We start from the raw sequence: 11503 nt of genomic DNA, 5'->3' as shown, positions 1-11503 counted from the left end.
TTTTATATCAGCTTACATATAAATTAAAAAACCATAATCTTTTTAATCAATCAATAATGAATTGTGTTATTATTTTAAAATTTTAATATCAAAATAATGAGAAACAAGAACTTAATTAGGAAGGACAAAACAAGGTTTGCTACAAATGCATTTGCGGGTGAATCCTTTGCAACGACCGTCAGTGAAACCTTCGCTAATGCATACTTGGCGACAATTCCTCCATTTCAGACACATACCCTTCCAGTCCAAGCTCTTTGCTTCACACATTTGTTGTCCTTCAACCATCTCTATATCTATAATATAATACATTATCATTATTCAATAAATAATTGAATAATAATATAATTATAATCATATAAACAATCAATAATTGACTTATTCTTCAATATCATCAAATATTAAATTATTCAAGTAGATGCGTAAAACCCCATGCATTAAATATTAAAATATAAGCGTATATTATATGTTTTAGTAACTTTTTAATATTGTGAGTTTGTGAGAAACTAGATTTGCATACCTGGTGAAGCAAGAAGAATGGTTAAGAAGAAAAGTGTTGGAATTAACTGCATAGAGGTAGTAGAGCTCTTCATTTTATTTCCTACTAACTAGTTAAGCGATATGAATACGTGGGGAGAATTGTTGATATTGAAAATTAGCGTGAGAATGTCGCATTTATAGTAAACATGTGCACAAAGCTTTTTTGGTATATCAACGTATGCATACGATAATGAAGAACAATAGGAATATGTGGAAAAGAATCTGATCTTGACGAAAAATATCTGCAAATACACATACGAGAATATTTTGTTGTTTATATATATCTCTAGTACTGTACTGTACTGGTTAAAGATATATGCTAATGATTTTTTCTTTCTTTAACCACTATGAATAGACAATCTACCATAAGAGAAGAGATTGAATCAACATAGTTAAAGTGGGCCGAGGGGACTGATACAATGAACGTATAGACTATAGAGTGTTAAGAAAATTACAAAGTGGTAGTAATATCATAGATGAATTTAGACTAATGTGAAGCTAGACAGATATGCAAAAAACCATTCCTCCATAAGTTCTTCCAAAAAAAATTCCTTTATAATGATATATTTGTAGTTTAGATTTTGGTGTGTTTTGACTTTTGAGTTTATATCTTTATCCAATAAAACAAAGTTACGTACAAAATTGATCAAAGCCAGTCACACAGCCTAAAATTAACTTTAGATTACATTATCACTAACTTGCTTAGATAGGAAACCATCGTTTTAATCAATCAATCATAAATTTGGTTATCTATAAAGTTTTAACATAATATCAATATACAGAGAAATAAAAAATTTAGTACAAATGTTTGGAGTTTGGTTGTTACATAATTCGCAGATTGTAAAATTTAATAGTTTATTACATTAAACAATGATGTAAGCACAGTTAATAAATTATTATTCTAATGACATATCCGATCCAGATGCAATCTGAATTTCACTCGGACCAGTAAATTTACCAATTGAGGTCGGTTTGATTGCCTATAACCGGTAACCGGCGAGACCGACAGATATCATCAGAAAAGACGAAAGAGTTTCATGTTTTTTTTTTTTTTGTTTAGGCTTTTAGCCAAACTCTCTCTAGTCTCTCTCTCTCTCTCTACTTGAGAGTGCCGTCTCCATTTTCTCAACGTAGTCGTTTATTTTGAACAAAGACTCTCTCCGTTTACCAAAGGTCATCTCTTTTCTTCCTCCTTCTCTCACTTTTGATTATATTTTCTGACTTCCTCCTCCTTTCTCAGAAATTCTCTTTCGATCTTCTCTACAGTGTTGTTAACGATGAGGAGGTGCTTCTCCAAAATTACTGATTGCCACTTGGGTTTCAAGAATTCCAACTTCTTATTGGTAAATTTCCCAACTTTACTAATTCTCACTTCTCTGCTACAATGGGTTTCGATTTCTCCCACTCAAGTTGGTTGCTTTTTCGAATTGATTTATTCCTGTAGCTACTAGTATTTGCTTATATAGTGTAAAGGTTAGGGATTTAAGAGCTGAATGAATTCATTTTGTGTTCTTTTATTTAGAGAATCAATGCTTATTTGGAATTCTTAAACAGGTTGGTTCTGAAGTTGGTTCAGGTTCAGTAACGAGAACCATTACTACTACTACTAGTGAGCGTTTATTTAGCAGTAGTTATGCAGCTCATCAAGTTGATCAGATAAAAGACAATCCTGTCTCTGACATGTTGATTGATAAATTTGGTCGCTTACATACCTACTTGAGGATATCTTTGACTGAGCGGTGTAATCTCCGGTGTCAGTATTGTATGCCGTCTGAAGGTGTGGAACTTACTCCTAAGCCTCAGTTGTTGTCACAGTCTGAGATTGTTAGGTTGGCTGGTCTTTTTGTTTCTGCTGGTGTTAACAAGATTCGGTTGACTGGTGGCGAGCCTACGGTTAGGAAAGATATCGAAGAGATTTGTCTGCAGTTGTCTAGTTTAAAAGGGTTGAAGAATTTGGCTATTACTACCAACGGTATCACTCTTGCGAAAAAACTACCAAGGCTTAAGGAATGCGGACTTGATTCGCTGAATATCAGCTTGGATACTCTGGTTCCAGCAAAGTTTGAGTTTCTGACTAGACGTAAAGGGCATGATAGGGTTATGAAATCGATTGATACTGCTATTGAGCTTGGATACAATCCTGTGAAAGTATGTTTATTAATCCTTCTTCATGTTTTCTGTTTGAATGTAGCAGAACGATATTTGATGTTCAAGAGTTTTTGCAAATCGTTCTTGGTTTTGACAGGTCAATTGTGTTATCATGAGGGGATTGAATGATGATGAGATTTGTGATTTTGTTGAGTTGACACGCGACAAGCCAATCAATGTCCGGTTCATCGAGTTTATGCCATTTGATGGAAATGTTTGGAATGTGAAGAAACTTGTACCTTATGCAGAAGTGATGGATAAAGTGGTAAGGTAGAATTCTCTCAATGTTTAGCCTTTTTTGAGATTACTCAACTTTTCCTTGAGCATTTTCATGATTGGTTTCAGTTGTTATGGTAACAGGTCAAGAGGTTTCCGAGCATAAAACGAATGCAAGATCACCCAACTGAAACAGCTAAGAACTTTACGATCGATGGGCATTGCGGTTCTGTTTCTTTCATCACATCCATGACAGAACACTTCTGTGCTGGCTGCAATAGATTGAGACTTCTTGCAGATGGGAACTTCAAAGTTTGCTTGTTTGGTCCTTCAGAGGTAAAGTACATTTCCAAATTTTTCCATGGCTAAAAGTCAGTAACTGTTGATTCAAGTGGCTGCGAACATGTACAAGTGTGCAATAACTTGAGTACCGGTAAACATGAGTATTCGTGGTTGCTTCTCAATAATGTGACGATCATTTTGTTTCGCCCGATGATTTCTTGTGAACAGGTTAGTCTGAGAGATCCTCTCCGGTCTGGTGCTGATGATGAGGCGCTAAGGGAAATTATAGGCGCTGCTGTAAGTATTTAGTTGCTTCATCTGATTTTACGAACCAGTCAAGAAATCTTTCCTCTGTTTTTCGTTTCTGTATTGACTTAAAATTCACAATGGGTTTCAGGTGAAGAGAAAGAAAGCTGCACACGCTGGAATGCTTGACATTGCTAAAACAGCTAATAGACCAATGATACACATTGGTGGCTAAGCTCCGGTGAACGTAAGTTCTTTAATCCATTGTTATGTAACTCATAAAAATTGGATACTTTGTGTCGATTCAAGGGTTTTGACACTTGATCTCAGTAACAAAGTCTTTGATGCATTGATCCGTTTAGTGTAACTCTGCGTTTTGATTCACGTGACTCATCGCGTCATATTTCTCTTTACAGGTTGGTGAAGTTCCTGGAAAACACTACAAGGAACATTTGAGTTTTATATCTTGTAAGAATCTATCTGCTGCTCCCAACTCTGTGAGACTGTGACAAACTTTTTTGCAAACAAGAACAAGAAGACTGAAGAGTTTCTCAAACTGTTTCTTCTCTGTATACGTAACAGACACTGTACAGGAACTCAGAATTTCCACACGAATCTTTTCAGTCCAATTACTTTTCTTATTTATGGCCAAAAAGATCAACTATAAGCTTTTATTATGTTAAGAATTTTAAAATCTTAAATTTGATAACAACAACAAATTCACTTGCGATATTGATCAAAGCTTATTGTATAATAGAGTTTTGAGATACATGACTTGTACTCTGCTGTTTTATTAGCTTACATAAAAATAGGTATCTTATTAATGGCTTATTCATAACAATATAATGTCTAGTTTTCGGTAGAAAGAAGAGCACAAGGCTTCCTGCAAACACATTTGTTGTTGAAGAATCCTTTGCATCGACCATCAGGGAAACCTTCGCTAATACATACTCGCTTGCAACTCCTCCATTTCAAGCACAACCCCCTGTAGTTTAAGCTTTTCGTTTCGCACAATTGTGGTTGTCCTTCAACAACCATCTTCATACCTATAAGATCATGGCATTTTATTATTCAATAAGAAATCAAATTTATAACCATAAATATAATCAAGAATGACCAAAGCTTTTTGTTTGTTGATAACTTATAACCAACCAATATCTTTTTATTGCTCCTAACTCCTAATATGTGTTTATGTAAATATGTGATTTTCAATATTCTATGGCAAAGTATGAGATAAGTTGTAGTGTTGTTTTTTCATTATCATAATAGTTTGAACTAAATAGTGTATGCATAAAAACAAATGTTAAACTAAACAAGGGAAATAAAGTATAAGTTTATAACGTATAGTTTAGTAGATTTGTTTAGGATTTGTATACCTGGTGCGACAACAAGTATGACTAGGAAGAAGAGTGTAGAGATTAACTGCATAGAGCTCTTCATTTTGATAACTACTTGATCAAAAGAGTTAAGAGAGAATAGAGCTCTTGATATTGGAATTGACTTGTAAGAAATAATGTGAAGAGGTCTGCATTTTATAGTAAACAGAAGTATAAAGCTTAGTTGGTAAAATATCAACATATATTATTTATGAATGTGAATATGAGAACAACAAAAACATGTGGAATCAAATTAGTTTTTCTTAACACCAATAAATCTGATATTATTTAACACCAATTCATATATGAGATTATGTTTATATCTCTTGAGCTAGTAAAAGGGATAGATAATTAGATATCATTGAAAACAATTTCTTAAAATAAAATTATTCCACATCACATTCTATTTTTTTTCTTACAAATTCACTATTGTTTTTAGTTTTTTTTTGTATATTGAAAAATTTATTATTAAAATAAGTATGTTCAATACTAATCATATTTACAAGTAACATATTATTTTAAAACTTCTCAATACAAATTATAACGAGATTTGTGTCCATGTAAAACTTATATAGACAGATATACCTTTCTAATTACGAATTATTGATATATATTTATCTATATAATATACACATGTGGGTGTCAAATCCACAAAAGACCTCCCAAGCAAATAAGGAAGTAACTTGTGCTCATCACTTAATGTACATATAGAGGACACAACATTTAGGCCTCTCGTGGCGTACAAACTCTATCAATCTCGATTTATTGGCCAGTTACATTGGTCACGTGTTATGGGAACGCTAGTTGCACTTAACTTATGGGCCACGCGACTTCTGTGACAGACCGACAAATGGTCAACCTACCACTTCAGAATTTACTCACTTTGAATGTCTAAATTCGAAAAGGTAAAAGCTGGAAGAAGGATCTTAAGTACAAAATCTCACCAAGACTCTTAATTTATCTGTTAGCCGATCTCTTCAAATTCAATCGAACACTTTTTTTATTTGAGTTTTGGAAAATCTAATGGAAAATAACATATCACAATGTCAGCGTCTGAAAATCCTGTATCTTTCATGGTCCAAATGTTTAAAGCAATGTTTTTTCTTTTACAAGATGAAATTTTCCTACTCTTATATTTCTTCTCTCTTCTGATATGGTCTTATTTCCTTTGCAAATTATCAATCATTGTTTGAGAAATATGTATTGAATTGAAAAATACATTTCCCTTCACGCTTGGTGAGGATGTAAATGTTTCACCAAATTCAAATAAATAAAACATCAATCGATAAATATGTTTAGTTAAATATAAAATTACTAATCAAGATTATGCTAAATCTCTTTGGACTATACTTCGTACGGCACGCTTAATACTATGGAATTGATCAACATCTAAACTAATCATACATATGTACATAGAGATGGAGTACTTATGAATCTTACATCAAATTAACGAGACAATCTAAAAGAAAATGAAAAATAAATCAAATAATGCCGTGTAGTTGTTCTTGTTGCTGCCTAAGATGGTGATGATGATGTAGTTGTTGTTGTTGCTGCCTCATCTTGCGAAGAAGAAGAGGACCCGTTAGATGAAGGAGACATATCGTCGCCAGCAGGAATATCCTGAAGCGCCGCCAGAATCCGACGGATGCTGACTGACCTCATCGGTCGGAAACTGTAAGCCCTTTTCAACGAATTCGATCTAGCAAAAACCCTCGACGATTTCAAGAGGATGAGATACACCAAACCTTGAACTAGGGCAAATAAGGCAACCTTCATCAACATCGTTCCCAAGCCTCCATCCATTGGTTGTAATAGATAAGAAAAATACTCGATTATAAGATTTTTGATCAGACAAAAGTTAATAGGTCGTGGTAAAGATTTTTTTATTTTTTTTCCGCTCTTGAGGATGTGTCAAGATTTGAAGATGAGTTTGAGATTGAAGATTTATAGAGAAAGAGAGCGCCTTGCGTATTTGACCAGAGGCAGAGACGTGGAAGTAAAGGACATATATCGTTCGACCTTATCCGGTCAAATGAAAGCACACGCCATACATATTTTTTCTAGAAAAACATTGTTGCTAGAACATGTAACATGAAAATTCAATATTTTACGTTACATACGAGGAAAATATCGATGCTTGAACTGAGTTGTGGACTAGTACCTTAGTCCCCGGGTTCGATCCTCGGTTGGGGCGGAATGATAAAATTTTCTCATAATTAAGGATACTAAATATTGACCGGTTTAGTCTTAAACAAAAGTTTAATTTTCCCCCAAGGCCAAAATGAACAAAATATAATTCACCGTCCATAGCTATTTGGTGCAGATACCAAAAAACTTGGTATAATAATCTATTGTTATTCTCGTCATAATATATACTAAGAATTATTCTATACCATGAGACAAAAGATTCCATAAAACGGTACAATTGGTGAATGAAATTTAAACCAAAAAAATTACATCAAGAATCCATTATACTAAACCCAAAGAGAAAGTCAAGAGTAGTAAAAGAACCAATAAACGACGTCATCTCATTATCTAAGAGGAAACCAACGTTCTTGAAACTGAGATTGATAAGAAACCATGAAGAAGAGAAAGACAAGCATGAAGGCCACTCCCCACGGTGTTCCTCCAGCTCTATACAAAGACTCTCTTTCGTTCAGATGGATCAAAGACGTCATCATCCCTCCGACTCCTTGATCATCGGATAGAAAATGAACGGCTAAGAGCAAAAGCAGAGGAGAAGCCATGAGAGCAAGCTTGAACTGATACGTAAAACCTTCTATAACTGGTTCGTAGCTGGCGTACCATGAGATTGTTACGAACATTAAGAGGATCAAGACGAAGACGCAGAGATGTAAGGGAACTGGAGGGCTTCCTTCTTGATCTCTTCCCATTATAGATTCTTGATTGTTGTTTAATTGTTTTCTATTGAGAGTTTTCTTTAGATGTGAGATTTTTTTTTTGTAGAGACTTCTTGATGTTTGAGAATTGAGATTGATGAAGAAGTTGGAGGATGAGGTGGGTTTTATAAAGAGAAATTAATTAACAATTAATGTTTAATTTGCTTCGGAATTCGGATTCTACAAAAATGTAATTAAATACGTTCTTTTGTATTCAGTAATAGAAATTTAATTTTATACAATGGATAACGTAATATATTATTTAAATTTACAGATAGGTTTATGAATCAAACTGGATTAAGCGAGTGTTAAATGAACTAACGGAATTAATCAAAATAACAATGAGAATATGAGATCTAAATTTATTATATATATATATAACTATAAATGTAATCTGACGTATGTTTATTTATTGATATGATATGATGATATGAGCAACAAATTTTTGTATATATATTGAAATACAGTTTGATATAATGAAATATTAAGTTATAATTTTGGTACATAATTGGGATCAAAACTGGACAAAAATTGGGATCAAAACTGGACAAAATTTAAGCTTAAAATTTCTTAAAACATTTGTTAAAACATTTATTTTTTGTCTTAAAAGTTATAATTGCAGAAATCTACTTTTAAGCAGAAAAAAAAAAATTACTTGGCGTATATTTTGTGAAGTATAATAATGTTTGGTAGCCGAAATAAAGTAAAAGAAAAAGAGCTGACTGGACACTTTAGTTAAAGATTCTTGCTTTTCGACGGTGCCACAAGGTTACTTAACATGGTCGGTGAGGCCATGCATGATGCATCTCCAATTTAATTGGTAAAAAAGATACCCAATGATAATATGCCACGTACTACCGACCCTTTCCTTACATCTGAGGTCACCTGATACGTTCTCATTTTATTTTATTTTATTTAACCAACAAAAGTCTATGATAATATAAGAAAAATAAATAAATTAGCTACGTTGTTATTTGTGAACAAAAAAAAACTACGTTGTTATGCGTACCCGCCTAGTAGTCGGTACGATACGACAATAAAAACTCGATAAGCCGGAAAATATGTTGTGAAAGCCCTAGGGAAATAAAGAGCAGGAAAATTTTGAACGACAAAGATTTTAGGCTATAGTTATTGACATATTGTAAGAGCAACAAACAATATCGTCAAATATAGTTTCATGATGTCAACTTGTTACGTATTGTCTTTTTTTTTTTGTTTAAAAAAAAACAAAAAAACTTGTTAACTATTGAATTTGAGAAGTTTTGTACATTTCGTAAACTACATGATTATAAAAAAACAAAAAAAAACAACATCCATATATTTTTAATTTAGACAAACTAACTGAATCTAACAACGAAGAATTCAAATTTGATACTATATATGTTTTTCGAGGATCAAAAACTGTCTTTAATTATGTTAATTATTCATGTGACTTCTTGAGTATTTACTCGTTTTTTAGTATATGATAAATCATATGGATGAACTACATAGAGTGTTAAAGTTATTTATTACAATGATATTTTGATATTATTATATGTTATCTTCTTAGGAAATGAATTTAAAGCATCACTAATTTGGAGGTTATATATATAGCTATAAAATCGCCACGCTTCTGCATATTTTATATTATGTAATTTGGATTGAAACTAAGCAATGTTGATTAAATTAGAAAGAAATTGTATTGTATTACGTATAAAGTAAAACAAACCCTTAACATTAAAACCAAAAAAAAAAAAAGTATAACAAAAATAATATTTGATTGACTGAGAAGATTACTTACCTATAAACTATTTTAAACATTTGGCAATTAGTTAACCCCGTAACTATTGTAATGGCAGAAAATGAGGATAGGTCTTAGTCAGACATCGTCAGTTAAATTGTTCATCTATGTCACGATGTGTCATCTGATATATATGAAAAATACAAAAACTCACAACTCACAATCCGAGCCACAACACTTAAATTTGTTTCATTCTTCGTGTTTTATTTTTCTTTAAGATTTTTTTTTTTATTGGGTTATAATATCGCGAATATTAATTGGAAAACAGAAGTAAAACAATTATCCAAAAACAAAAATGGTTGTATTTAAGAACATATTTTATGTTTTAAAACATTATCTTTGGTTTCTCTTTATGTTTTGCCTTTTCTTTATAAAAAACACTTCAAATTGTTAGAGCTACAAAAATATCAAAAGTTATATATTACAATTATGTATAAACCTAAAGTTCACCTAATCGTAACTAGTTGGCAAAGAACGACTACAGTTTAGACCGTTAAACCAAAAAAGATCAACCGTAACACCCTAAGATCTGACGACGAAAAGACTTTAACAGATTTGTTTTTTTGGCAAAAGCTCAAAACACAAAGCAAAACTCATGTAGTGAGATTCTTAACAAAAAAAACAAGAGTTGCATGTATATAGTGCTAATTACAATCTCAAGTCAAAACCAATATGCCAACAACAAACGTGCACATCAATAATACGTACGTACGCAAAACATTCCAAAAAACTGCCTAGTCTACAGCTTATCTCTAATAACTAATCGTATAATATATATATATGTGATCACGTATATGAAACGTACGTATATAGGATTCAAGTTTTAAACCGAAAGACCGGCGATTTGTGGTCACGTTTGGCCTTTATCAAACCGCTCCAGACCTTAACATATCGACCCACCATACCTTTGAATTTCAAACCACCTTGCTTCTCTTTCTTCACCACCAATTGCATCGTCGGCTTGATCCCCTCGCCATCCTCGAAATGTTGATCTAGAGAGCTCTTGTTGTTAACATCAGCTTCTCCATTCAATTTCTCATCGCATCTCATCAGATTGTTCAAACTCTTACGATCAATCTCTTTGTCTTCGATTTGCTCTTGTTCTTTGTCTGGTTTTGGTTGTGAGCTTTGGGTGCATATTGCATGGTGATGCATATCGTTGATGAGACTAGACCATGGTTTTCGAGTTCTTTTCGACATGCTTAGATCAAACCGTGGCTTGGTCGGGTTTACTACTTCACTTCCCATGGTTATTAATCATACAAAAGAGAATCTATACTCTTTCTTTCTTTTTCAAAGGAGAAAACTATATAGAGGAATTAGGAGTAGCTATATGTCCATTTTCACTTTTGAATTGATAACGTAAGAGGTCGGTGACTGTGAGTGTTTGGACTACTCGTTACTTAATTAATAAATAAAGAAATGATTACAATCGTGACTCAGATGTCTATTTTGTAACTAATCTTAATTTATCTTGATACTTTGGGTTACTTGTAGCATACAATAAATTGAAACCACAACGGACCAAATTTCTAGGCTTGGGTTGATAATCCATACGTTTAAAACCGAAATTGTGAGAATAGTGTGGATTTATCTAGCTCGTGTCGAAAATTCAATATAGCTCATTCACTTAGATTGTGTCTGTAACTTTTGTAGCTCGAGCAGAAAAGAAATAGGATCCTAAGATTGATACAAACCCATCTCAGTCGCCAAGCTAGGGAAATGTTAAGATCCGAAACTTCTTATCATGTACTTTTCTTGTAATAAAAAAAAGTGGAAAAAGAGATACCGGATAACAAAGGTACAAACAAAGCAAGTTCACAAAATTTGGAAGGTTGGTTGGAGTGCGACCTGATGGGCGAGTTGGAGTGTCAACACTCAACACAAACACAGGTAAGTAAATGATTGGACACTTCACTTAAGTTTTCTATTCCAAGCATCTCCCCCATAAATTTGACAAGGTATTAATCATCAAACAGGCCTTGCATGAAAATATTCTTACAATTATTTTTTCTCTA

At 33.0% G+C, this 11503-nt stretch overlaps 6 protein-coding genes and 1 long non-coding RNA gene across 12 annotated transcripts; 1 reads left to right on the top strand and 6 right to left on the bottom strand.

The window, feature by feature from the left end:
* Positions 1 to 40: 40 nt before the first annotated feature.
* Positions 41 to 624, bottom strand: LCR75 (low-molecular-weight cysteine-rich 75). The gene is made up of 2 exons (NM_001336360.1): positions 518 to 624; positions 41 to 293 (listed from the first exon to the last, which is right to left on the bottom strand). The coding sequence occupies exons 1-2, from the start codon at positions 588 to 590 to the stop codon at positions 112 to 114; spliced, it is 255 nt and encodes an 84-aa protein (NP_001318330.1). The 5' UTR covers positions 591 to 624; the 3' UTR covers positions 41 to 111.
* A 971-nt stretch (positions 625 to 1595) lies between these two features.
* CNX2 (cofactor of nitrate reductase and xanthine dehydrogenase 2) lies at positions 1596 to 4314 on the top strand. Of its 6 annotated transcripts, none has more exons than NM_001036384.2 (8): positions 1596 to 1710; positions 1804 to 1880; positions 2092 to 2685; positions 2783 to 2950; positions 3046 to 3237; positions 3412 to 3480; positions 3581 to 3676; positions 3846 to 4314. In NM_001036384.2, exons 2-7 carry the CDS (start codon positions 1815 to 1817, stop codon positions 3662 to 3664), a joined length of 1173 nt encoding a protein of 390 aa, NP_001031461.1. In that variant the 5' UTR covers positions 1596 to 1710; positions 1804 to 1814; the 3' UTR covers positions 3665 to 3676; positions 3846 to 4314. The 6 variants fall into 6 exon arrangements, with proteins under 6 accessions (NP_001031461.1, NP_001324731.1, NP_850177.2 ...); NM_001336358.1 differs by having other exon boundaries at positions 1778 to 1880; NM_179846.4 differs by having other exon boundaries at positions 1596 to 1880.
* On the bottom strand, positions 4279 to 4923 carry LCR76 (low-molecular-weight cysteine-rich 76; the record flags this gene model as incomplete). The annotated part of the gene is made up of 2 exons (NM_001036383.2): positions 4806 to 4923; positions 4279 to 4475 (listed from the first exon to the last, which is right to left on the bottom strand). Exons 1-2 carry the CDS (start codon positions 4867 to 4869, stop codon positions 4279 to 4281), a joined length of 261 nt encoding a protein of 86 aa, NP_001031460.1. The 5' UTR covers positions 4870 to 4923.
* A 1009-nt stretch (positions 4924 to 5932) lies between these two features.
* Positions 5933 to 6765, bottom strand: AT2G31945 (uncharacterized protein). The gene has a single exon (NM_128753.3). The coding sequence runs from the start codon at positions 6606 to 6608 to the stop codon at positions 6321 to 6323; it is 288 nt and encodes a 95-aa protein (NP_565732.1). The 5' UTR covers positions 6609 to 6765; the 3' UTR covers positions 5933 to 6320.
* A 399-nt stretch (positions 6766 to 7164) lies between these two features.
* Positions 7165 to 7928, bottom strand: AT2G31940 (oxidoreductase/transition metal ion-binding protein). The gene has a single exon (NM_128752.3). The coding sequence runs from the start codon at positions 7697 to 7699 to the stop codon at positions 7337 to 7339; it is 363 nt and encodes a 120-aa protein (NP_565731.1). The 5' UTR covers positions 7700 to 7928; the 3' UTR covers positions 7165 to 7336.
* Positions 7929 to 10007: 2079 nt separating this feature from the next.
* AT2G31930 (uncharacterized protein) lies at positions 10008 to 10921 on the bottom strand. The gene has a single exon (NM_128751.3). It carries the CDS (start codon positions 10731 to 10733, stop codon positions 10302 to 10304), a length of 432 nt encoding a protein of 143 aa, NP_180752.2. The 5' UTR covers positions 10734 to 10921; the 3' UTR covers positions 10008 to 10301.
* Positions 10922 to 11194: 273 nt separating this feature from the next.
* AT2G08495 lies at positions 11195 to 11439 on the bottom strand. The gene has a single exon (NR_140354.1). It is a non-coding gene; the product is annotated as an other RNA (long non-coding RNA).
* Positions 11440 to 11503: the final 64 nt, after the last annotated feature.

Source organism: Arabidopsis thaliana, chromosome 2 (genome assembly GCF_000001735.4).
Source record: "Arabidopsis thaliana chromosome 2, partial sequence".
NCBI lineage: Eukaryota > Viridiplantae > Streptophyta > Magnoliopsida > Brassicales > Brassicaceae > Arabidopsis > Arabidopsis thaliana.
This window is presented reverse-complemented; position numbering and strand designations above follow the sequence as displayed.